The following is a 27,551-nucleotide window of genomic DNA, read 5'->3' as shown; positions in this document are numbered from 1 at the left end:
AGTTCGAATCCCAAATTTGTCTGAAGCACTCGTCATTGCTATATTGACGATTCATGGATTTAGCCACCAGCACGCAGCGCCTGTCATGGCCGCGCCAGCCCAGGCCCCAGCCCAGCCCAGCCGGCCAGCCCCTCACGGCCCGAGACTCGATCGGCCCAAAGTTGATGTGGGCGTGTCGATAGAGGAATGGAACGTGTTCATCCGCCGATGGGACGTATTCCGCGCCGGCTCAGGCATAGGGGATGCCCAGGCCCCCTTCCAGCTGTTTCAGTGCGCTGGACCTGTACTTGGAGACAGCCTGTTGAAAGCCGCTCCCGACGCCGCTTCCGGACCCTTGCCAGACCTAATCACCGTCATGCGTTCCCTAGCTGTCATCCCAGTCGCTACATGCGTCCTGCGCACCGAGCTACTTCAGCTCCGCCAGGAACGCGATGAGACATTCCGTGCATTCGCTGCCAGAGTGCGGGGTAAAGCAGAGACATGTGCATATAATGCGGTATGCGAGTGTGGTAAGGACGTGGACTATACCGACCACATCATCCGTGATGTTCTGTCAATGGCATTTATGACTCGGACATACGCCGCGAGACGCTGGGGACACCTGACGTCCTGGTTAAGCCAGTTAATAACGTAATTGCACTCGTCGAGAACAGAGAGATGGCCCGTAACGCTCTCCCGTCGTCCTCCCTATCAGCCATGTCGTCATTCCGGCGCCTGAAGACGACTCCACAGACGAGCCCCGCCCCGAGCCCTGCGGACGGGGCTAAACGTGCCTCGTGCCCGGAATGTAAGAGCGTCTTTAACGTCTTCACGGAGGGGCCTCGCGGGTGGAATCCTAAGCCTCACCAGGTGTGCATCGGCTGCTATAGGGCCCGCCGACGACAGAGGCGTCAACAGCCGTCGTCCGACAGTCAACAGGCCGCCATGGGGTCGGAGCCGGTCTCCCAGGTCTCATCGGTGCAAGCTGGGGCCCGCCCTGGCCGACGTCACAGGAGCCATCGCCGACGCCGCGCCCCGACGTCACGGATGTGTCAACAGACAAGCACCTATCAGACTCGAGCACCACATCTTCTCCAAGGGCGAATGGAGACGGGCCAGGCTGAGAGACCACCCCCGAGCATTAATCACCATCTCGATGGACATGCCAGTCGGGCTGAGGGATGGCACCGGCAACCGGGGCTCGGCCGACGGAGCTCGGATATCCGCCGTCGCGGACACTGGCGCGCAGTCGGACCTTTGGTCGCTGGAGGAGTTCCTGGCCTGCGGTTTCTCGCGGGACGACCTGCGACCCGTCAGCCTCAGCCTGTCAGCCGCCAACCGCTCCCCTATATCCATCGAGGGGGCGTTCTTCGCTAGGCTCTCGACAACCTGCAGTGGGGGGCGTGTCACATCCTGCCGTTCCATGGTATATGTGAGCAGCTCGGTCCGGGCCATGTACCTCTCCTACGAGTCGTTGCTCAACCTCGGCCTATTGCCCGTGAACTTCCCATCGGACGACGTTGCAGGGGGGCACAAGGAAAGGCGTAGCCCTGACACGGCTGACACGCCAGACCAGCCCTTGTCCGTCAATGCGACGAGGTCAGCCAACGGCTGTGTGGGGCCAGGTGACCCCCGGGACGCCCAGTGCACATGTCCTCAGCGCACGGTCCCCCCGCGCGCCCCGTAGCACTGCCGTTCCCTTGTAAGCCAGAGAACAATAACAGGATGAAAGATTGGCTACTCGGGAGATATGCCTCGTCAACGTTCAATACTTGCCCCCATCGAGCACTACCATGCATGGAGGGGCCACCTATCGAGATGCACGTGGACCCCGCAGCTACGCCTAGGGCATGTCACACCGCGGCTACAGTGCCTCTACACTGGCAGCGGAGGGTCCACGATGACCTACTGGGACGAAGCCCTTGGGGTCATTGAACGTGTGCCATACGGCGAGCCTGTGACGTGGTGCCATCGTATGGTAGTCACTCGGAAGCACGACGGCTCCCCACGCAGGACCGTGGACCTCTCCCCCTTAACAAGTTCTGCCAACGTGAGACCTTCGCCACTGAGTCCCCGTTCCACCTTGCACGCCGCGTCCCTAAGGGCACCTGGAAGACCGTCACGGACGCCTGGAACGGCTACCACAGTGTCCCCCTGCGTGAGTCGGATCGCCACCTCACTACCTTCATCACACCCTTCGGCCGTTGGCGCTACACCAACCACAGGGTTTCCTGTCATCAGGGGATGGCTACAACCGTCGGTTTGATGCCGTCCTCTCGGACTATGAACGCAAGGAACGTTGCGTGGATGATACCATCCACTATGACACCGACCTGGAGCAACACTGGTGGAGGACCATCGACTTCCTGACGCGTGTCGGCCGGTCAGGAATCGTGTTGAATTCAGACAAGTTTCAGTTCGCGGAGAGGTGCGTCGATTTTGCTGGCTTCAGGGTGTCGGAATCTACCATCGAACCGCTCCCGAAATACTTGGACGCCATCCGGGACTTCCCCACCCCTAGCTCCACGACGGACATCAGGAGTTGGTTCGGCCTTGTCAACCAGGTGGCCAACTACGCCCAGTTGCGTGACACGATGGCTCCATTTAAGCCGTTCCTCAGCCCACGCTGTGTGTTCCTATGGTCCCCCGTTCTGGAGGAGGCCTTCCAGGCGTCCAAGCAAGCCATAATGGAGGCCATCCGTGAGGGCGTGGAGATCTACGACATGCAGAAGCGTACCTGCCTCCGCCCTGACTGGTCCATGCGTGGCATTGGCTACTTCCTGCTCCAGCAACATTGTCACTGTGCCTCGGGCATACCGGACTGCTGTCCAGGTGGATGGAGGATCACCCTCGCGGGCTCGCGTTTCCTGTCCCCTGCGGAGCAGCGCTATGCGGCCGTCGAGGGAGAGGCCCTAGCTGTGGCCTGGGGTCAACAGACGCGGTACTTCACGCAGGGGTCCGACAACCTCGTCGTGGTCACCGACCATAAGCCGTTGGTGAAGATCTTTGGCGACCGTACGCTGGATGAGATCACAAACTCGCGTCTGTTTAGACTCCAGCGCACCCTCCCATGGCGCTTGACATTGTGCATCTGCCTGGCAAGAGCAACTATGCCGCTGATGCCACGTCGAGGCATCCTTCCCCCTCGGGCTCAGCGAACGGCCTCTCATTGGGCTGCCGAGCGGGCCTGACGCCGTAGTCAGCACTCATGGCCTCCATCCGACGACGACGGAGCTCGGAGCCGTCTCTTGGCCCCTCCTCGCACGGGAGACACAGCTGACGGATGCCTCGGCCACCTCCTCCAACTCATCGAGCAGGAGGGTGGGATTGACGTAAATGACCCTGCCCTGGCGAGTCTGTCATCGGTCTGTGAGTCCATCTACGCACAGGACGGCGTCCTGCTCTATCGGGACGCGTCGTGGTCCCCCCATCCCTCCGTGGGAGAGTCCTTCAGCATCTCCATGCCGCCCACCAGGGAACCTCAGCGATGGGGCAGCATGCCCGAGCCATAGTTTACTGGCCCGGGATGTCCGGGGACATTCAGGCCACCAGGGACGGATGTGCAGACTGCAACCGCAATGCTCCGTCACAGGCGGCTACACCCCCCCTGCCGTCCTCACCCCCGTCCACGCCATTCGAGGCGGTGTTTGCTGACTTCTTCGACTATGGGGGCCGCCACTACCTAGTTGTCGGGGACCGTCTCTCGGGCTGGGTAGAGGTCCTGAGCTCTACGGCGGGTACTGCCCTGGCGGGCTCAGCTGGCCTGGTCCAACACCTCCGTTCATTCTTCGCCACCTTCGGCGTACCGGAGGAGCTCTCGAGCGACGGTGGTCCGGAATTCAAGGCGAGCCACACTGAGGATTCCTCCGCTTATGGCACGTCAAACACCGTGTGTCGTCCGTTAGCTTCCCGCAGTCTAATGGGAGGGCAGAAGTTGCGGTTAAGACCGCTAAGCGCCTCCTTATGTCCAACACCGGCCCGTCGGGCGGCCTTGATCAGGACCGCTTCCTGCGTGCTATGCTGCAGCTGCGAAACACGCCTGACCCCGACTGCAACCTCTCGCCAGCGCAGATCATCTTCGGCCGCCCCCTTCGTGGCTCGCTCTCCTTCGTGAACCGCCTCGAGAAGTTCTCGACCCGCACTCAAGACCGCTCCGCCCATTGGCACTCGGCGAAAGGGTATTCCTCCAGAACCAGCAAGGCCCAAGCCCCCAAATGGGACAGGTCAGGGATCGTGGTGGAGTCGCCGGGCCACGACCAGTATCGGATCAGGGTTGACGGTTCGGGACGTTTGACACTGCGCAACCGGCGCTTCCTCCGTGCCTATACGCCGGCCACACCCTGCGCCCGTGAGCAGCCGCCCTTGCCGCCGCCCGCTGCTCTGGACCATCAGCCCCCACCTATCCACCCGGGCTGGGCGACGCCCCAGGGGATCGCTCAGCGGCCGGCTGTTGGACCCCGCGACTCGGCTATGGGCGCTTCCCCACCGGCACCTGCCGGTGAGGCGTCCTCTGACCTCACCGTTCCTACGGGTGCCTTCCTGGGCGCACCGGTGCCGCAGTCGCCGCCGATGCTGCCCCAGCCTACTCGGCCAGGCCGCGTGAGGAGGCCGCCTGCATGTTACGAGCCCGAGTCCGGCAGCTGGATTTAGACCGTTAACCTATTCCGTCCCATAGCTTTCCGGTCTGAGGGGGATGAAGAGTTTATCGCCGGCCACAAGAGGGCAGCGTCACTGCTGTCGCTGCCCGGATATGCCGTGCTTTGACCCGGTAGTGCTTAGCGGCCATTTTAGTTCACATGTTGTTCATTCACTCCGCTCCGCCTCGAGTTGAGACGTTCATCCACTCACTCATGTAAGACTGCTTCCACTACTGTTTAGTGTGTCTTTAATATATGTAATTTCATATATGGTATTGGTCCATGACATGCATGTATGTAATACTTTGTCAGCTTATCCTGCGGCATTGCTCTGTTTCAGGGTGTCGTCATCTTTGTCAATAAAGTACCAAGACTGACATTGAGGAGTGTGTTTTCTTCACAGGTTATGTGCGTAATCTGAAATGCGTACCGTCACTTGTGTCACAAAGCGGCATTTGCGTACCGACGTACTTGTGAAGCTTTTCCAGAAGGTGGTTCGATCACCGGACGACAGAGTCGGTCTCCGTGTGCACAGACAGGGCTGCTGTTAACGTCGGTCTGTACAACGGAATTGTGGCAAAAACTACGCCAACCGGCTGCGGAGGGAGACTCCCCCCCCCCCTTCACTGGAGAACTGCGCTAAAAACAGCTGATCACAATGTTCACACTCTGTGGTCACGAAGTACTCCACTAGCCGCCCCCACCCTCTGTCGACTTTCCTGAAGTACTCCCCCGTTGATAGAAATCAACACGTAATGAATTAAGACCACACGGTTTGATGATTGATAGGTGTGTGGGTTGTCTTTCATTTTGACACATTTTATAATAAACATAGATTCTGTATGTTAAATGGATATATCCGCCTTCTTTCATTTATCTTTCCATTCCCACAACAATATACATAAATAAATGCCATATTTTGGACATAGTTCGAATGGTGATTAATCATGATTAATTAATTTTTAAACTGTGATTAATCTGATTAAAATTTGTAATCGTTTGACAGCCCTAGTTATAATACTTTAATCATTGTTATTTTTTTGGCCCCTTTGCCAAAGAGTAACGTTGGTTCCTACCTGACCTGTTCATTGTTTTATAGGGGACAAGTGTGGGTCAGTCAACATTTTAGCAGCGCTTAATATTGAAACAGAGCGTCTGGAAGTGTCTACCAACCAAGACAATATATGCCAACACAATACTTTGATTGTACCCTCGGCAGTGTTGATAAGACAAATAAAGGTTACTGTCCGGGAATAATTCTGTATAGGCTACATGTTTACCTTTTGCCCTCTGACGCAGATGCCCAGCCTTGGGCAGCCGCTATCTCCTCAAGGAGGGGCTGCCCTAGCATTTTGATGTTACCAGTTATGACCGGGCAACATTCGATCAGAGATAGTTATTGTTGTGGGACACCTGGAACACATCCTTCTTCGGGGTGTAGATGACCCCGAGCCATAAGCGGACATACAGTGGTTTGGTGGAAAAGTAGATCTGTAGTTAGTTAAATGGGGTGGTACTAAGTGCTGGGCACTAAGTGCTGGGCACTAAGTATGGAAAAGCCTTGGTGTGAAAGCGGCTATCGTGTTATTGGCTGTTGGCAAACCACGTAAGAGTAGTACTGGAGTGTGAAACAAGAATTATACCTGGAACTACAGGAGGGTTCTTCAGAATTGATTGTGGTATCTCTACCATGTGGTCAAACCGTGGCACGTGACATGTCTTGTGAATTCTCCGGCCGAAGCTCCAAATAAACCGTCAGTGTTGCCATCAAAGCTCCAGCTCTCCTCGTGTCTCTCTTTGAGTTCCTGACTCCAATTGCTTCAGAAGTTTCCCCCACAGTTTACCCTTAACAAATCCCTGGTTTAACGTAGTCTACCACCGGGCGGGCTAAGTGACCAAATCAAACACACCTTAAAGTCTTAATGCCAACTTCAAAGATTCGTGTGCATGGCAGATCCTCCAGTATGGAATGCCGTTTAAGCCAAAATTAAATAAATACATAAATAAATAAATACATACATATATATATATATGCCTATGAAAATAAATAAATAAGGTTATGAAATACATTCTGAAATAAATAAGGCAATAATATATATAAATGTACATTTAAATACACATTTATTTATTTCATGGGACTTTTATTTCATAATGCCACTTTATTTAGTTCAGGGGACTTGTATTTCATAATGACACATTTATTTTATTTCATGGGACTTTTATTTCATAATGACACATTTATTTATTTCAGGGGACTTGTATTTCATAATGCCACTTTTATTTAGTTCAGGGGACTTGTATTTCATAATGCCACATACATTCCATTTCTAATATTCAAATGAACAGCATTCCAATACTCCAGGGTCCCGTCTGAGTTTATTGAAAAATCCTTACATTCCGTGAGTGTGTGAGGCCGTCCTGCAGCACTGAAGATAAAAGTGACTACGGAGCCTTATTCAGCTCAAAATGTTTTTAAACTTCAGCGAGTTTGAGAGGACTTTTGCATTGAAAATAAACGGGCAGATGATGTGAACCTTCAACAAACTGTGGAGGAGCTCGCTGTGTGCATGGGTTTCAGACAGGTGTCAACACTACACACACACTGTCAAGGTTATAGCTGGAGCGTCAACGTTGTGTGTGTGCAGCTCATTTTGTGGTATTCGGCAGCACTGCTGTGTTGTTTGCTGATACATGATTTCTGTTGTCGGATTTGGTGTTGGTTTATGGGAAAGTGTCATGTTATGTTATGTATTTTGTGTAGCTTAGTACTGTGTTTTACACCTGCCATTGTGGCCATTATATTGTAGACTGTTTGTCTGAGTTAAATACAATTTCTGGTTTAGGATTATTCTATTAAAGTTTGTCTAAACTGATGAAGGTTGTTTGACTGGGCAAAGGCTGCAAAGTGCCTTAATATTGTTGGCCTGTGGTGAGATGTGTCTTTGTTAATGCACGTTATGTTGTGGCCTAAATACATTGTTAAAAAGCCTATCATAAAAAGGCATCATAATATACGGTTATATATACTCCCCTTCATTTTAAAAATCAATTTTCTTCAATGGCCTTCTTTAATTTTACATTCATTGTTACACAAGGGATTTATACTGAAGTAAAGTTTATTTTTACTCTTGCAAACCCTACCAAGAGTAGCTATTGTTGGGAAAACAAGTTAAATACCATGTCACTAGATGATTTGCAAATATGTTGCATATTGTAAATCTGCTATAAAGGCGCAGTGTGTAGAGACATCCCTATGGCTAATATCGTCGGCGTTTTTATGTAGTTATAGGTTTAATTGATGTATGTATAATGTCTCTTCCTCATGACATAATAGCCTTCTGTTAAAAAACAACAGTAACAGGTTACAGAGCAGTGCTCCCACAATTCTCCATGCAGCAGCAGCAGCAGCAGCAGCAGCAAACATTAAGCCCATATCCCCACAAGCCATACCCACTATTTAACCAGATATTACCTCACAGCACCATTTCCTACTGCAGTTGTGTAATAAGCATTCACCCATGAATACGCCTCGCACCACTTCTCCTTAATTAACACCCTCAAATAGCAAATAAATTGATGTGTGTGGTCCAACGCTTCCCCTGTTGCTTTTCTGTCTTTGGCAGAAAGACTGGGGGTTGCTCTCACAGCCTTTCCTACTAACAAAACGTGTCCTTATTGTTAGATTTATAAGGTGTCATTGCAACTAATTTCGCATTTATATATTCAAGAATTTTCTATAATTGCTGTGCATAGCAATAAACAACTTTAGAAATATTTGTTATGGCCTTGTATCGCTCATGAATTCTGCTTTCCAGCTGTCTGTGTTTGCCAATTTTACACTTGTTCCACCCTGCTTTCATTATTAAACTGTATCTCTTGTGCAACGCTACATATCACCCCTCTTCCTCTCAGTCAGTAGGCCTATCCTTAATTAAGATCTGCAGAATTATTATTTACCAAACGTTGCACTCTTACTCTCTGATGTTTTTCTTAATTAGTACCCATTTTCCATGCTTATCTTATTTACTCGTTTTCACATATTCAGCATCTCCATCCAGTCTCATTATTTTACTCTCACTTTCCTTTATTTAGCATCCCACTGCTCTATCATTTATTCCTCCCTTAACCATTTCCCCTCCTCTGCTTCACTTTTTAATCAACATCCTCAACATATTTACATCCAGGCACATGTTCTGCTCCCATTCTTTTGCTCCATCACTTTTTTTTCCATCACTTGTTTATGACGGCACTGGCAATATTAACATCAGGAGGAATATTATTTCCCATCAACCACCTCCCCTCATATATTTTTCCATCTGTCTTTTCTTCCGGTCTCTCGCCACCTCCCAATAAAGCCAGCTCTCGCACCTATCCTGCTTAATCAGCATCTTATAAACAACCATAGAATTAATGTCTCAAGACGTAATTATCCCCGCTTTTCCCATCTGCCTCTCCCCCCCCTCCTACTTCTCTCATCAGACCGAAATATTTCCATGAACCTGAATGCTGACGTGAGGGTAGTTTGGTTATTGTGTTTTTGCTAGTTTTAACCAAGCAATGTTATATATAGGTCAAATTCTCTCTATCAAATTTCACATGCAGTTCATTTCTTGAATTTGTCCTTCTAGTCAGCAACCTCTCTCAACTATGTGTCCTCCTATCAGGGTGTGTAGCTAATTGTGACCTATATTTTCATAATCTTTGAATGTGAGTGAGTTTGAGCGTGTTTGTGTGTTTTTCTTAAGTACTGTACGCATGTGTCAACTTGTGAATAACATTTTCCAGAGCAATGTTAATCCTCATTCCCTAGATACATCAAAATACAAACCCCATTGGATTTGCTGGGATGGAAACAGTGGAAAAAGAGTAACTGTAAACAAAGCCAAGTGTAAGGTGTGACATAACAAAGATGGAACAAAAATAAATCTTTCCTTCAGTTCAGTGCCATACTATCGGGGAAACTGAGGGCAAACTTTTTATATTCTTGTACATTCTTGTACTCTTTGAGTTTTAATCATTTCTTTCTAACCCTAGAATGAGTTCAGCAAGGAAAGTCTTACACAAGCAAGGATTTAAAAGCGTATTTATTATTTTAAAATTGTACTCCCGTAAGAAAATGTTTGATATTGCTATAGTGAAATGAAAGAATGTATCTCATATCTGTGTGGTTAATGTGTACCAGGAAGCTCTTGAGCCTAGTTTAGCAGAAATACCTTGAAAAGGAGGAAACGGCTGATAAATGGTCACATAATTCCTGGTTAATCCCATGCTTTGTGGTTCTGTTTTTTGCGCCAAATCCTATTATGTAATGTTTACTGAGAGACAAAAAAACATACATACTGAGCCTTGTTTTAGAGGTAGTTCAAGTTCAGTAAAAAAATCTGCTGTTGATTGTCAGAGGAATGACCTCAAAAGAGCTGCTCCATTAAATGAAACAGTTAACAGCTAGCTCAATAAGGGTTTTTCTTCTGCCTGGGGCTGTTGGTGGGATTGACGATGGCAATTCATGACCCTAATATTTCTAAAATCCTCACTATAGTCCGGAATTAGTTGCTTGATGTGCACACTGACAGCCTGTGTGCATGAGTCGGATTAGAGACTAAAAGACTATGTGCGCTTTAAATCTTGATAATGCATGTGACGCACTCTCCAACCACTGTTAATGAGGTGTTAATGAGGTGTTCACTTCAGAGGTAAGCTACAACTGAAGCTTTGCAACACGCCAACAGATCCCGTTATAACACGTTGATCCATCATCTCTGCAGAGTAATTGTTGCTTTATTGCTGCCAGGAAGAGGGCCTGTGCGATCAGTATAAATGTATATTCAATAGTAAAGGCCACAAGCTGGTTAAGGCCAAAAAGAGTTTGGGTCCTGGCATTTAACTTAGTGCCACTTTGCCAAGCTGCCAAATTCAGCCTTTGAGGCCAAATAATCGGTCAGAAACATTCAGTATTTATGCTGCCTGTCTGCGAGTCAAAGACACATACAGAGTTGTAATGGCTATAATATATCAAACACACAGGCACATACACATTCGCAGCAGTACGTTATTGGCTGTTATTGATCCTCAGCGCTTTCATTCTTGTCTTTAGGCGGTAAATCCCAGTCTATCTTTTAGTTATACCGGACAACTGAAGAGGTCAATCTCCAGTTCCCCCCCCATCCTTATATCTCCTTCAACCTTGCCCTAAAAAAAGAGCACGTACACATGCTGTTCCATCATTTACTGCAACGCAAGGCCGAAGTCAATAACCCTAATGTCATGTTGATGGACCAGGTCAATATCTTCGTGTGCTCTCTGTCTGTCTGTCTGTCTGTTTGACTGTTGTCTCCTTTTCTCCTCATGTTTCTCTTTTTTCAATTTTTTTTCTCCTTTGACCGTTTACTATTTACCATTTTGTCAGTTTTTCATTGAATTTGTGGAGTGAACATGTGCGGAACCTTAGATGAATTGGTCCTTTGGTACTTACCCGTAATAAAATAGGACTGCTACTAGGATGGGTTAAATGCAGAGGTCAAATGTCACTGTGTGTGCTGTGTGCATGTATGTGTGACAATTAAAGAGGGTGTCATCCTCCGATTCTATCTATAACTTCTACCTGTAGGGGCTCCCAGACTCTTTGTGTTGCTACCTTCAGCTCTGGTTATGTGTGTATGAGTCACACATGGACGACTAGAATTTGAATGGATTTGTTCTCAACATATGCCAGGACACACACACATAGACACAAACACACACTTGCATATAAATAGACTTTCTATTTCCCACTTCTCCCTCAGAAATGACAGCTTATCATGAGCAGCCCCAAGGTCATTGCCATGCTGGCAGAAAACGAATATTCCCATGGTTACCTCTTTTCATCACAAAAAGACTATTAGCTTGAAAAGCTTGGAGAATTAAACTCATGATGGATTCCTAAACATTTTTAACATAGTTCATTTGGGTACAGATACATGGTTTTTTTTACTCACATGTGTTGGTTTTGAGCAGGCTGTTTGTGTTCCTGAAGTACTGAGGGTTTTCTATCACCGGGATCTTGGTCATGCCGATGATAACAGCATCGGGGCCCATCTCTGAGGATGAGGGAGTGTTACTGCCGTTGGAGACGTGGTGAAGAGGAGAGGCCGAGTCATCATCGTTACTGATCACAGAAGATGGTCCTGAGAGAAAAAGATTTCAGTTTGGTTATGTTTTTTTTTCCATGATGTCCTGCATGTGAACTACTGTAGAACATACTACACCTAGAAGACATGTTAAAGGACTAGGATTTAGGATGTTAAGATGTTATTAGCAGAGACTGAGGAGATGAGATCATAAAGTGAGGAGATTAGGTTGTTCCTGTTGATCACAATAGACATTCAAGAGGAGGATGGTTGTGTTTCACAACATCAGTTTGAGTGGGTTAGTTAAAAAATGAACAATATTCATATGTTTTTAGTTAAAGGTTCCCTATTATACTGTTTTTCATAAATATAGTATAGGTCTCAGATATATACAAAACATGTCTCTGAAGTGTTTGGCTCGAAACACCAAACAGATTGTGCATTGCAGCATCCCATAAACCCCTCTGTTTCAGCCCTGTTTCAAAAGTGCTGATTCTCTGTCTGTTACTTTAGATGAAAATAAGGAGCCACTCCCAACGCCCCTCTGAGAGATGATTGGTTAAAAGACCACAATGGTGCTCTAGGAGGAGATTCAGGTGATAAGGTGGGGGGGGGGGGGGGGGGGGGGGGGCTAATAGTTGGCTAATAGTTACACAAGCCAAAACATTGTTATGACATCATAAAGTGGCCAAAATCTGATCAGCTCATTTTCAGACAGGTTTTTATATAAATGGATTAGGACAAAAAGTGAGCGAAACTTTTTTCCTGAAACTTTCAGAGTCTCTTTACACAGAGGGGACACATGTTGATGTATAAAAGACGTGAAAAAGTGGATTTTGCATAATAGGTGACCTTTAAACTAATACGCCACTAAGTTTTTTGTGACTTGTGAAATGGCTCATTACAACGCTCATAGAAGTACAGAGTTATAGTCTGTATCTGACACAGGTCGAATAGGGCTCTAAAGAGTTAAGGGATCAGTATTCTTGGAGCAAATTCTTTGTGCTTGTCTGATGGTTGAGTAGTGTCTGAGACGCCTACCCTCCTTCTCCTCTCCAGTGCCAGAATTGGGTTGCATTTCTATTACTTTCCAAAACAGACAATTTGACCAGAGTGCTTACAGAGAGTGCCTAAAAATGCAGGGCTGTCCATCAAACAGTTCAACCTGGCTCTGCTTTGAAATGTCATTTGACAACACTCAGTTTTTTCATTCTGTTTATCTTGTGATTGTTGTGATTGAAGATAAAACTTTTGATAAGTTAGCATTAAAATCCTTTCTCATAATATTACAAATTGTGGTAAATTGTTTTAAGTGCAAAGCATACAGTACAGTAAGTCATAAAACTCATGGCTCTGTTAGTCCAACTAAACTGAAACAAATAGATGTTATTTCCTGTATCACTTCTACCAAACAACTCAGCCACTTACACTTTCTATTGCAGGGCTGCTTTCAGTCTGAAAAACAAAACTTTAAGGAATCTTCTAGTCATTTTTAGTACATTGAGTTTTAAGCCTAGTAAGTAAGTAAGCCAAAATTAGCATCACAATTACTATCACAGTTGACCTGTATTTCAGGACTAGTACTGAAACTTGCTTTCCATTTAAAATGATCACTTCTTGCTCCAAAAAAACAAAATAGCTACCGGCCAAAATGCCATGCTCAAGGCTATTGTTTGAGGGATATGTGGATGGGGAAATAGCAGCCCCCATTGTGCTGACTTGAGAACACATTTGCAGGTTCCATCTGTGGAAAATGAGTAACAAAGCCTGTAAAAGTCCCATTAAAGGGTCAAGCCTGTAGAATAGCACTAGCTCCTTTGTCAACAGTGGTTGTTTTCATGTTTGAGTGCTGTTTATTTTTTAGGTCAGGCTCTGCAGGATGTAATGATGGAGTCAAGGTAAGAAAACAATAATAGCACATTTCTACAAAGCTGGAGGGTAACCGAGGAAATTAATTAATTACCTGGAAGAGTAAAAACCCAAGACTGGAAAACAGTTGTCTTTGCTTTAATACGGCTATTATTTGTGGAAAATATCTCTGGAGAATGGGCCTTTCTAAATCCAAACTCCTTGTGTAGTCTACATAGGATTTCAAATTCATACTTCATATAACAGGCATTTTGTAATGCAATAACAAAGTGACCATATAAATTATTGCTCTGAAAACAAAAGAAGGGCAATGGCATGAGTTAGACGCCTTGATACTAACCCTTTAACAGAACAATTAGTTATTTTGGCAGGATAACAGAGGTGTTGTTAGTTAGTAATTAAGACCGCGAAAACAATCCAGGATCTCTATTCCATCTTCACAAGTTACAGTACACCTTCATGGCATTGCAGCTAATTGCCTGCGTCTTTGGGTGAAGTGACAAAGCAAACAATATCAGCGCCACATAGCAGCTACATTTTAAAGTGTGTACTGGCACATGTTCATTCTCACTCTCTCCCACATAATGGTTAACAAACACATAAACACAAATACTGAAACAATTTTACTGAACACTTTCCAACATAACTGTCTGTGCTTGTTCAGTTTCATCCCTAACATTTAATACTTACCACATTTAAGGATAGGTTCACATTTGTGTCCACATGCCTGTTTTCTTATTTATTACTGCAGTGAGAGTTGCCAAAGAAATGTCATTGTACTTTGTATGATGACAATAAAGATATATTCTAAAAGCATTGACTGGTCTCTGTAGTTTAACCGTCCATCAAAATGTGTAAGATGGAGGTTGGGATGGTCAACAGTTATTAGAGTCTAACACAGGAAACCTCTGTTTGCTTCCTATTTCCTTCCTTCCTTTCACATTGTTTTTGTAAGCATGACCATAATCCCCTAATTCCCAACCTTTACTCAAAGTAAGCACTAATTTCAACCTCCAAGTGATCGTTTTGTATATATGCCTTAATCATGGCAAACACATTATAAAAGAAACATATTTTTTCATTTGTAACAGTTTCGTAACCCTCAGACCTCAGATCAGAAAACACAACATTGAGGGCATGGAGAGGACTTGTTGCAAATTACACAACTTTGTATTTGTTCATTTTAAATTGTGTGACTGCTTCTGCCCTGATAGCAAACAAGCCCTCAAGATTACAAAGATATTGCTAAATTGTGGAAATGTGCACGAACTGGATGGTGGAGACACCTACAGTATGACTTTTTCACCTTTGTTTGTTATTTACTGTATCAAAGATCAACCAGGTCTATATTTTTGTCGTTTTGTCATCACAATGTCTTTTGCATTGCAGATGATACAATCACAGGAGTGAGGGCCACACATTCTAACAAAATAACTTGATGACACGCACCACTTGAAATGTGTCTTAATCACTCAAGTATGAGTGTGTGTGTGTTGGTCTCTTTAAGAGCATAATTCGATACTTCCATCCAGTCTTAGTTTTTCAACAGCTGGAAGAAGAACAACACTAGCGGCAGGTTTGAGCATGGAGATCTTCTTTGATTAAAACCGTAATCCTAATTACACAACTACACACGTATACGCGCGAAGGCGATGACGCAAAGTCCTTTTGCAGACCTCTTCAAGACACAAGCATAAGCCTGCAAATATGGTGTTATGAGCTGAGATTGATTTCCCATGAGCACAAATACAGTAGATGTATTCCCTCTCATGTGGTTTGTTGTGCTGAATTATAATATTGGTTGACATCGTTCATTTCCTCCGTCCCTGGACTCATATCAGGCTCTAGTGCTGCTGACAAAGCCTTGAGAGGGAGAAACTGAAAGAGTTTGTTTGTGTGTGTGTGTGTGTGTGTGTGTGTGTGTGTGTGTGTGTGTGTGTGTGTGTGTGTGTGTGTGTGTGTGGTGTGTGTGTGTGTGTGTGTGTGTGTGTGTGTGTGGTGTGTGTGTGTGTGTGTGTGTGTGTGTTGTGTGTGTGTGTGTGTGTGTGTGTGTGTGTGTGTGTGTGTGTGTGTGTGTGTGTGTGTGTGTGTGTGTATGGTGTTGGTCACTCATGAGGATTGAAAAGGCCTTGAAAGAGAAAAGGAATGAGAGCAATAGCACAATAGTTTGTTTTGTCTGTGTGTGTTGTGCACACCTATACGTGTGGTACGTGTTTGTGTGCTTGTTTGTTGAGCAGATATGTTTTCCAGCAGCATCTTTCTGTGTCCAGGATCAGACTAGTGTGCTAATGTGTCACTCTGAATGACTGGATACTATAGAGTGATGATGGACGAGCAGAGAATACCAACCAAGTCCCGGGCTGAACTAAAACATGTTCTTGCTCTTTGTTGATTTGCAAATGTTCCACAGACTACTAGTTTTTTATTTCACACGCCTTACAAATTGCGTAGTGAAAAAAAAGACACCTTCTCAAAAATGTCAACTTGTCATACTTTTAACAGAGCCCTATTTATATTGTTGTTTACCTTTTTTTAATTGATTGAATAACCCTTTTTACTTATGTTGTATATTTGAAGAAGAAAAATAAAACAGACTTGTTCAAAGATTTGTTATAATGCAAATGTTAAAGATACTTTTGTTGAAATTACTATAATCAGGCAAATATATTCCTTCAAGTGCTATGAAGAGTTACAAAAAACAGATGTAGATATTGAATTGTTTTGTATCTGTGTCATTCAAAACACCAATCCTGCATCTAAAAGGTTATTGTTCCACATTAGACAAGCTGAAAGCTGGTAAATACTGTATAGTTATTTTAATAAAAAAGGACATCTTTGGTTTCCCTTCAAATTGAGACTACCGGTATATCATTATTTCTAAATGGGAGACAACAGTTTTGCAATGTTACAGCTGACAGGCCTAACAAGAGGCTGTCGAAGGAGGACTTGGTTTACACATTTCCCTCACTGGAGAAACTCTGCATTCAAGAAATAAAGCTGTTCGTTGTTGTCTGTTTGCGGTTCTCACTTAGTGGGAATGTTTACCATTCTGAGATTATCTCAACGTAACAAAGGGAAGAAGAAAAACATGGCGCACACAAGAACGCAGGTTATTGTCTGTCAGGTTGTGTGTTTGTGTTGGGCTGAAGATCAATAACAAAGAGAGGTCTCAGGGTCAGATCGTTATAAATACCGTTAAGCTGAGGGGCTACAAGAGCCTGCGTGTGTGTGTGTGTGTGTGTGTGTGTGTGTGTGTGTGTGTGTGTGTGTGTGTGTGTGTGTGTGTGTGTGTGTGTGTGTGGTGTGTGGTGTGTGTGTGTGTGTGTGTGTGTGTGTGTGTGTGTGTGTGTGGTGTGTGTGTGTGTGTGTGTGTGTGTGTGTGTGTGTGTGTGTGTGTGTGTGTGTGTGTGTGTATGAGAAATAGAGGTGGCAGATGGGTCCACAGGGACTGACTTGGTAAAAGGGGGATGAAAAGATGTAGAGCGGGGAGGTGGAGGGAGGCAGAGGGGAGACGGACAGGAGAGGTGAAGGTATAAGTGGGGTCAGGTCACGACCCAACACTGTTAATAGACATGGAACCAATGTTTAAACTGGTGGAGACTGGAGCTCCTTGCAGTCTGGCGGCAGAAGAGCTGGTAAACAGTCAATAAAATACATTGCCTCGCTTACAAAGTTCAGGTCATTACTGAGAGGTGGGTGGCTGTAAGATGAGCGCTAAACATGCCAATCAAGAGCTTGTTTTTAAGTCTATTTGTCTTTTTAAATGACAGGTTCAGGCTCTGTGTTGTGATGGTAGATGTTTGAGATGTCATTGTAGTGAAATAAATGTGATTTAAGTTTAGGTGGTTGACTTTAAATTGTGGACTTTTTGGGGAAAGTTGAAGTTGAGTTTTCAAAGAGTACAAATGCAAATGTTACCACTAAGGAATTTTGCAACCACATGCTACTTTGTAAATTTGCTCTGTCCTTTTAATGAGCTTGTGATTACGCTGCTGTGTTTCAGATCTGTAATTGGTTGGTACAAAGTTACGGTGATCCAAGTAGTAACAATAGTATCAAGTAACGAGGAAAATATCATCTAGGTTTCATGAATCAGGACTTTGCCATTTAAGTATCATGAAAGCATTTTGAGGACAGTCTCTTCTTGTCTATACTTTTTTAAGTATTTATTTTTGGGCATTTTCTTAATGATAGCGAAGCAAAGAGAGACATGAAATGTGGGGAAGGAGGGAATGGTAATAATACGCAGCAAACAGGCACTTGTGCTTGTGATGTACGCATCCTAAAATCTCAACAATTTTCTTGTCCTGTTGTTGTCAACTCTTGATCAGGTTTGTGAAATGAGATGACAAATGGCCATATGTCTGGTTGAACAGCTGTTTCTGTCAGGGGGAAATTGGCAATACTGCCATCCAATCAGGGTACAGCTCATGAACAGCGACGTTGTTAAATTAATGACCTCATGTGCTCATGGCCTGCTTCATTAGAGGTTTATGTTGAGTACTGGGAGACGCTTGGTGAAACATAGCAGATGTGTTTTGTCAACAAACAGTACAGAAGTTATACAAGCTTGTCGAGTAGGTAGAAAGAACCATCCACTATAATAGCCTTGGGGATAATAGAAACTTTACTGCTGTAGTGTAAAACAAGATATTTCTAGATAATCATCTTGTTGTTTTAGAACATAAATGGATGGTGGGAATTAAACAGCTGTAATTTACCCCCAAAAAATGCAATCTTGTAGTATTTTGTGAAATTCTGATACAGTACATTAGAGGAAAATGGGTGATGGTGGCACTAAGAGAGCTACAGATACAACTGCAATGATTGTGAGTCACAGATACAATGTCACACTGTTGCGTCCACGTGAACACTCGTTTATTCGGCTCTTTAAGTTGCTGTTGTGACACCGGTGTTGCTGTGGGAGCCCGAGGGTTGGGAATCTGGATGGGAGCGGGCGTTTTATGGCAGGAGCCTACACTGGAGTTAAAACGATGACTGTGAGGGACTATATTGATCGCTCTAAGGCTCTCTGGGTACACCTCAGACAAGCTGAAGCCATTTACTGCTGCACGTTGCCCAGGGCAATGGACGTAGAGAGGCTATTATGGGATTTAAGGACACCAGGCCCGTCAGTCTGTTAAAACAGCTTGCTTGTTTTGTACCCGGAGAGGAACAGCGGGAGCAGTTGTTCGCACATAGTAGTAGATTCCATTTCTTGAGATTACTGTATTGTTGGCAGTCAGTTAGATCAGAGCGGAAGATTGTCTGAAATATGGGGTTCAGACACACTTCAGAGGTGGAAATAGACAGCCTAGATATTGGGTCAAAGCTGACAAAAACAACAAATAAACAACAAGCTTTCAAGTCTCATGTAGGGCAGAAACCCTTTTTGCTTACAGTATTCTTGACAATTTCACAGGCACAGATGAATATGATGGCTGCCATACAATGATGTTCCTCTTAATTAATGATATTTGACTACAAATCAAAATACATGACGGATATATTCCTTTTATGGTGTCTCTATTGGACATTTTATCCAAGCAGTCAGTGGAGACACTCGGGCCTCAAGGCAAACACAGGACTGTAGCCACTGTTGACCCCCAAAGGTCTCAGTGACCCCTTAAGCCCATCACAATACAGACAAACACACACTCATAGGTGACTGGTAACCTGAACACTGTGGTCTCTAAACTTTGCTGTCACCCAGCCGAACACAGGAAGTAATCTATCGATCCAGGAGGAAGGGGGATGGTGGGATGCAGAGGAGGAGAGATGGCAGAAAGGGAAGAAGAGCGTAAAGAGCTGCAGATTTGCTGAGTGGCTGGCTGACAGATGGGGGATGAATAGAGTTTTAAAAAGACGCAGGGGAAGAAGAAAATGCAAATTAGATTTTTGGATTTGAATGCCTGTTTTTTTTTTTAACTAATCAGCTTCTTTCTCAGAGCAATACGGTTCTGCTTGAACACACAGTTGTCTGCCAAAGCTACAACAGTTTGGGTTGTATGAGATTTCTTTATGTTTTTCCTCAGTGGTTTGATGTGAGGCAGAGGTCAGCAGGAAAAGGGTGATGATATGTCCATGCACCAATCAGGATTTATTTAATCTCAGGTTGTACAGGTTGCTACTGTCAATCAAATCTGACCAAACCACACCCACACAGCGCTGACAATGCAGATGAACTTTAAAGTTTTAGTGTGGTGAATAATTCTGAATGAAGTTTTTACCAAATTTAACTTATTTAGTCATCAAAAATGTAAGAAAGTCTCCCCACATCTGACTGTGTGACTGGTGCTTTAAAGGAAAGCACAACTGCAAAACTAAAGAGAAAACTTCACACATTGTCTCGCTTTTTGTGGTATATTGATTGATTTACAACATATTTGTATTGGTCCTTTTCACATTTTTGCCATCAATTAAGGGGTATCCATTGTTATATCTGTATTGGCCAACAGAATTCATCACGGTTGTTAGAGCTGAATTTTATTAATGTTGATGTTTTAAAATGTTGTTTTATTGTACAATTAGTCCAAAAATATATATATATATTGAATTTTTAGGAGTATAAAACCAAGAAAGGCAGCAAATCTTCACTTGTGAGAAGCTGGAAGAAAATAATATTTGTTTTACTATTTTAACTTGGAGAGACTCAAACTAATAATTGCTTATCAACATTGTTGTCGTTATTTTTCTGCTAATCTAACCAAAAGCTTTTTGAACACCAATGCATTAGTTTAGAATTACCACTGTATAGAGAATGTATTGTTGTGTCTTAATTCATAAACAAATATCAGCTATTAAAATAGCTTTGAAGTAAACGTGTAAATGTTTTTTAAGAATGCTATAATGTCTAACTTTAAAATGTCATACATAAAACAGTGAACTATTTGAAAGAGATCAAATGGAAATAAGAAGAAGATATCATCCAGTATGAGGCATTAGCAAGAAAAAGGCTAACAGAGAATAAAAAGGGAAGAGAAATAGTGGGTTGGATACGGTTGATGGGTAGAATTTCCTCTACGCTGCAGTTTAGTTAATGTCCATATGAATGTGACCGTACACCTCCTCTGTGGCTTAATGCAGAGACCTATCACATTCCCCTTTCCTCTGAACCGACCACTGGTAAAAATAGACGTTTCCTCTCCTCTCTGACTCCGAGCATCTCTTTTCTCATCTCCATGCGTGTGTCTACCACCTCGCTTGCTTTCGTCATCTTGTTTTTTCCCCGACATCCTACTCTCTTCCTCGCTCTCTTTCTTTAGTCTGATCTTTTCTATTTTTAATATTCATTCCACATTCACCTTCTCAATTCCTCCTACTGAAAGCAATCTGAGGTGGTCAGAGATGTGAAGAGGAAGGAGGAGGTGAAAGGAATTCAACTGAGAAAAAGTTGTTTTGTTTCCGGTTTTGTTACATCAGTCATCTGTTCAATATGGAGAAAAATGCCTCAAATGATAATAAATTCGAACTTATTTATTGTATTAAACCTCATCGCATCTCACCCTTCCTGTTTTGTATGTTACCAAACCTGCCTTTAAACTGTTAAAAACTCTAAAGTCTATAATAAATAAATCCTAATAAATATTAGCTCTTAATATTCTTAATCTTTCCAACCTGCCGTGGGTACTTGGTTACACATTTGGACTTAAGTATTCCATGTGCTTTTGATCCCATTATATTTATTCTTACAGCATATAGCTGTATACCTAGAAGCAACAACTTAGGATCTTTGCATTTATTAAGGTATTTTTGCCAGTATATTATACTATATAAAATATTATTGTTTCTTTTATGTCAGTTAAGGATCTGAAGATCTCTTCCACTACTGCTCCTTACCCCTTTAATACTTGTGTTTAAAGCTTTAGCCATCCCACTACATCAAAACTCCTAATCCCCATGAATATAATAATAGATGGTGGCGTGTGGCGCAGTGGGTTGTGCGTTGGTGTTCGGGTCAGGGGGTCACAGGTTCAAACCCCACTGCAGTCAGCATGTCGTTGTGTCCCTGAGACACTTCACCCCAAATTGCTCCTGTGGTGATTGCCCACAGTATTGAGTATGTGAGTCACTTTGGATAAAAGCGTCTAACAAGTGACATCTAATGTAATGTAATAAAAGGAAAAAAAGGTTTGCACTGTTACTAGGCTGGGACACTGGGATAGTCAAACCGTAAAAATGGAAAATAATTAAAGACATGAGACATTTTTGTCGTGTGCAGTTAAGATATGGATAGTCAAGACACCGGGGAGGAACAATTATTTACAGAAATTAAGAAATACATTAAATATTTGGATGTGGCATTGATTTCAAAGCCAGAATGGTCACAGATGTATTCGTTTTCATGTTTTGTGTCTGACTAAGCCTTCTGTTCTGATACGTGGAGAAACACTGAGGACAAAGCACCGACACACTGACGCACACCTGAAGGCTCTTGCACTTTCAGATGAAAAAGACACATTTGCACAGGAGGGACACCAATAAAATGATTTCTTTTATTGGAAAGAAAACAAACCTCTCTTTCTTCTGAAGAATGAAATATCTTTTTCAAATGAGCCTTTCAACAACATTGTATGGAAAAGGATCTTAGGCATAAGTCCATTTCACTTGAGCAGTTTTTTTTGTTCAGCTTTGCCTTTATGCTCAATATCACATGACTTTTACATGTTGTTTATCCTTACCATGGAAAGGCATTAAAGGTCGCCATTGTGCATTCATTAAACGGATTGCTATTTTAAATTGATGCTTTAAGGTCAGTTAGGTGATGACCATTGTTGATAGAGACAAATCAAAAATAAGGTATGGAAATGTCTGCCACTTACACATGAAGGTAAAACAGCCACTTGCCGTAAAAAAAAACATATCATTGTTTCTCAGAAAGTATAAATGGACAAATAAAATAAAGACAAAACATAAAATACCATTTAATTCCAGTTAAATACCTATTATACGATACCGTCATATTTCCCAGTGTTAACATTGTGTATTTCTTTTAGCTCAAACATCTTTAACCGTTCCAATAAAATCTCAAATATGCCATTTACAATGGTCAAACATAAAACATGTACAATTATGTGCAAAAGAATCAGATAAATGTAACCCTTAAATTAGCTTAGAATCCTTTTAAAAAAAAGAACTGTCAGGGTTTCATTGACAATAGCTTATAGCTTCTGAAAGACAATGTTTTCTATTTAGTTGAATCGTTCGAAGTAATCTTGGCTTCCCAAATCCCAAGTCGACAAATTTAAAATGGCTGAAATGATGTTGCTTGTTGAAATGAAAGAAAAACAGTTATCTTAAATGATGGAGGAAACATTTCTCATGTAAGGTAGCTCCCAATGGAGTTCATTTAGCACGAATCAGCATCATGCTTGTTTTTTTCCTATGACATTTTGGAAAATACACTTGTTTTCTTTCTTGTGGACAGTAATATGATAAGATCAACACCATTCTCATGTCTGTCTTTTGGGAACGCAGCCAGCAGCCTGTTTGCTTAGACATGTTGTATCTTGTTTGTTTAATCTGGATAAAAAACATAGGGCACTTCAACAAATGTGACGTTTAAGCCAATGTCTTTTCATCAATTCATTTTTAGTACTTGTCATGGCACATTTGATATTGTTCTACCAAGTGACTGTTTCATTGATATGGCTGTCCAATTGTTAATCAAACTTAATTTTGCACTAAACGGTAATGAATCCATAGCAAATCAGATTGTAATATACCGATATGTAGTATACTTTTATGTAAAAAACACAACATAGCTTTAGTTTAAATGCAAGTTCACACTGGAAGCAACAGCAAATAAGTTACATTCATGTTGCTGATGAAGCTACAATTGTGGTATATGTCCATTTGTCAGTTCTTTCTCAGCTTATCTTTCCATAAAAAACAAACACACATACAGATGCAGACATAAATGCACCCTCAGTAACACCACAGACACACAAAAACACACCCTCACTTCCCAATCTCCCCGCTTCATTCACTTTGAATGTCATTAGTATTTGCTTCAGGATTATTCTAATTAATTATATTTACATTTTGTATTTATTTATTAATTTTGTTGCATTTTTTAAACAGTCTTTCCTCTGATGGGTTTAAAAACAATCTCATGGTGTTTCTCATGCCTAATTAGCCTTTAGCTGATTGATTATTTTTCTCTTTTCCTCACCCCAAGGGATTGTAATGTGGGGTTTTAATCTAATCATGAGCATACTATTCCTTTTGTATTAATACACAAGTAAACTAAACCTACAAATTATACTGACTGTGAAGGTTTATCAACATTTTTCTCATTCACATATTTGATTCAGTCAATGTTTAACTGGAAACGCTTCACAAAGCTTTGCGGGCATTTCATTGTAGTGTTATAGAATAGTGTTTCATTAATTTGCAGAAAACCACCACCATACCAGACATAGTTTACAGACTTTCCAAAACACTCCCACCAGTAAAGAAATGAACCCTTAAAGTGAAGTATATGTAAAGTATAAACACTAAGTGCACTTTGAACAGCTAACACACACCACAGTATGATCAATGAACACCACTTGAAATGTAAATTTTAAAACATGAGTGAAAGTGCACTGCCCCTTTTATGTCTTATTAATGGATGCAGAGGCTACTTAAGTGCACACTTTTAAGATAATGTGATTTCATTATATGAGCCATCTGAAAACCCAACGTGGTGTATTTGTTGTATTTTTCCAGATCACATTCTGTATTCTGGGATAAACAAGACTGTACCCTATTAAACTGTGACTCACTTTATATTCTCCCACATCCACGTAAAGTGTCCATGTCTTTCCTGTAGCTCTCTTAATAAAATATTCCCTGTGCATGTGCCCTGACCTCAATCTCTGCCAGCACTACCTGTGTGTGTGTGTGTGTGTGTGTGTGTGTGTGTGTGTGTGTGTGTGTGTGTGTGTGTGTGTGTGTGTGTGTGTGTGTGTGTGTGTGTGTGTGTGTGTGTGTGTGTGTGTGTGTGTGTGTGTGTGTGTGTATGTGTGTGTGTGTGTGTGTGTGTGTGTGTGTGTGTGTGTGTGTGTGTGTGTGTGTGTGTGTGTGTGTGTGTGTGTGTGTGTGTGTGTGTGTGTGTGTGTGTGTGTGTGTGTGTGTGGGTGTGTGTGTGGGTGTATGGCGTGCGTGTGTGTGTGTGTGTGTGTGTGTGTGTGTGTGTGTGTGTGTGTGTGTGTGTGTGCGTGCGTGCGTGCGTGCGTGCGTGCGTGTGTGTGTGTGTGTGTGTGTGTGTGTGTGTGTGTGTGTGTGTGTGTGTGTGTGTGTGTGTGTGTGTGTGTGTGTATGTGTCCTCCCATATACTGACCTGACATGTGCACAGATGGTAGACTTTATGCAGTAAAATGCTACGTGTGCATATATGATGCACTTAAACACTTGACATGTGCATGTTATTATTAATTAATGTGTGCAATTGTGAATATAAGCATGTTTCTATCTCCGTAATGTAACTGACATGTGCAGCATCATATCTGTTCATGTGTGTAAAATGTACATTTGTGAACAACATGTGTAAAAAAGTGCATTCAGATACATATTTACAAAGGTCTAATGCAGGTTTCCTATGTGCAGTACAAAGCTTGTGTCTTTGTGTGCACATGTGTTTTTACAGACAGATACATGTATACTGCATCTGTGTCTCAGAAGGTGGGTGGGAGGAACAGATGATTAATTTAACAGCGAGACCTCCATTTGTGAACTAGTGTGTGTCAGTATAGGAAACTGACAAGGTGTGTCTCCCCTAGTGAGTTATAGACAAGGCAAGTCACATCTTAAACATCCTGTACTGTAAAAAATATGTTTCCCCAAAAAACATACCAACGTTTTTGGATTTAAAGAGCCCCTGATTTTCCAGTAAAACGGAGCAGCTGGCAGGAGAAGGGGGAGAAACAGAAATGTGTCTCGTGGTGGATGTGCTGGATGTTTTAAAGGGTGTGGTGAATACCTGCAAAACTAATTTGATGGTTTTGCGGTAGTTTGAGAGCACAATTCCTCCCAAACAGTCATGTATTGTGCTCTGCAACTTCTGCTATGAGCAGAAGACTTTCAGAAACCTTGCCAACTGTACACAAAGTTTTCCCTTTTTTACATTTATTGCACACACGAGGAAGGATTGGAAGTGATCTGAATGCGTTCCCATATCTCTGATCACTTTTATAACTTGTCTTAATGGCAGCAGCTGCTGCCAAATGTAAGCAAAATCACTTTTTTTCTCCGTCTTCAAAGACTCTTTTTCTTCCATATTCTTCAAAGAGGTTTTGGTTACTTGATTTAATTAGCCTCAAAAATTCCTCAAACTGGTCTGCTCTATTTGGCAGGATCACCAAGAGCCAGTAGAGTGGTTGGATTATATATTATGTTATTAAGCAGGGTAATACAGGGTCTAATGAGTGAAGTTGACTGAAGCAGCATTCTTTTCCAAGTGTGTTGTGAGCATGAAGACATATCGAGCCAATCTGTACCAGCATGAAGGGGCTCAGTTGGTAACGTCCAAATTTAGCAGCCAAGGTGCCTGAATCTTCCGCAGAGTGTGTGTGTCTACACTAGAGGGCTGAGTGTTACAGAATGGAGGTGTGTGTATTTGGGGGGAATGTAGGTTAATGGCTGTCTCTGTCCCTGTCATCTGAATAATTCATCCAACGGGAGACTTGTATGTGTCTCTGATTGGTTGATCAGGCTACTGCATCCCAGGGCTCTACCTGGTTCTTTTAGACATTGATAATGGACACCATCCATCTTACCATCGTGTGTGTGTGTGTGTGTGGTGTGTGTGTGTGTGTGTGTGTGTGTGTGTGTGTGTGTGTGTGTGTGTGTGTGTGTGTGTGTGTGTGTGTGTGTGTGTGTGTGTGTGTGTGTGTGTGTGTGTGTGTGTGTGTGTGTGTGTGTGTGTGTGTGTGTGTGTGTGTGTGTGTGTGTGTGTGTGTGTTGGTTGGAGATGTGGACGCCCCTTTATCGCTCTCCCAACTTCTACCTTTTCTATCCTACTAACATGCTCTCGCACACACAAACACAACCACTCTCTCTTTCTTAAAGTCTCCTGTTTGTCCGTCTCCGTTAGCGTGAGACCGACTCCACTGGGATGTTCTGAAACAACGCACAGCCTGAAACACAAAAAACATAAATAATAACAAAAAAGACAGTAACAAAATAAAAGAACACAAATGTAAAATCATAATAATAATGACAATAACCGAGAAGGCCTTTAGTAGTTGCTAGTAGTGTCAGTAACACAAGAGTTTGGTTGCTTAGTATTTGTTAAAAATAAAAGCTGAAGAAAAAACACAAGGCTTTTGCAACATTAAACTAACTTTCATTTATTTATCTAATGCTAAGGAAGACAAATGATGTAAATATCCTTGTGTTGTTTTTCCACCCTTTATAGCTATACATACTGTGAGTCAAGAATCTTTTAAGTTAATACATCTAGTATTAGAGCAGAGAGGTTTAGTAAATTAGACTAATGTTATTCAGAACAGAGCGGCACCAGACACCAGAGACAACGCAACCTCCCCTGGCGGTTCATACACGATATCATGTTGTCTATCCTCACGGGGACATGAAGTCCTCTGAGAGAAGGCAGGAAGCATTTTTGGGTGGGGAACACCGCTAAAAGCTCCGGGTAATTTACGCGTGCCCGCTGGAAGTCTCTGCTCTAGAGACCTCTCACCGGGCGACCTTCGTAAGTCCCCTGTCAGCCCGTCTGACCTGCGACCGTGGTGACCACCTTCCGTGAAAGGACTGCACCCCGTAGGCGTGTCCCGCACTAGAAAAGTTGGGTGTAGTGCCACTACGCATTTCATAATCACCAAAACTCTCCGTAAACCGTGGCGTTCGGGGTTTAGTTTTATTATGAGGCCCATGTTGAGCGGGTGCTTTACGAGGACATTCTCCTCCGTAATCTGACTCCGCTTGGTGGGCTTTATAGATAAAACCCTTCTTT

At 43.3% G+C, this 27,551-nt stretch overlaps 1 protein-coding gene across 1 annotated transcript in view; it reads right to left on the bottom strand.

The window, feature by feature from the left end:
- Positions 1-27,551, bottom strand: part of ntrk2a (neurotrophic tyrosine kinase, receptor, type 2a) — a 113,347-nt gene that overhangs the window by 34,985 nt on the left and 50,811 nt on the right. Inside the window, exon 12 of the mRNA XM_071204375.1 lies at positions 11,591-11,779. Coding sequence (XP_071060476.1) covers positions 11,591-11,779 — 189 coding nt within the window. The remainder of the gene's footprint in view (positions 1-11,590; positions 11,780-27,551) is intronic.

The sequence above is a fragment of the Pseudochaenichthys georgianus genome, chromosome 9 (assembly GCF_902827115.2).
Source record: "Pseudochaenichthys georgianus chromosome 9, fPseGeo1.2, whole genome shotgun sequence".
In the NCBI taxonomy this organism is placed as follows: domain Eukaryota; kingdom Metazoa; phylum Chordata; class Actinopteri; order Perciformes; family Channichthyidae; genus Pseudochaenichthys; species Pseudochaenichthys georgianus.
The sequence above is the reverse complement of the archived record's forward strand: the minus strand, read 5'-3'. Positions and strand labels throughout refer to the sequence as shown.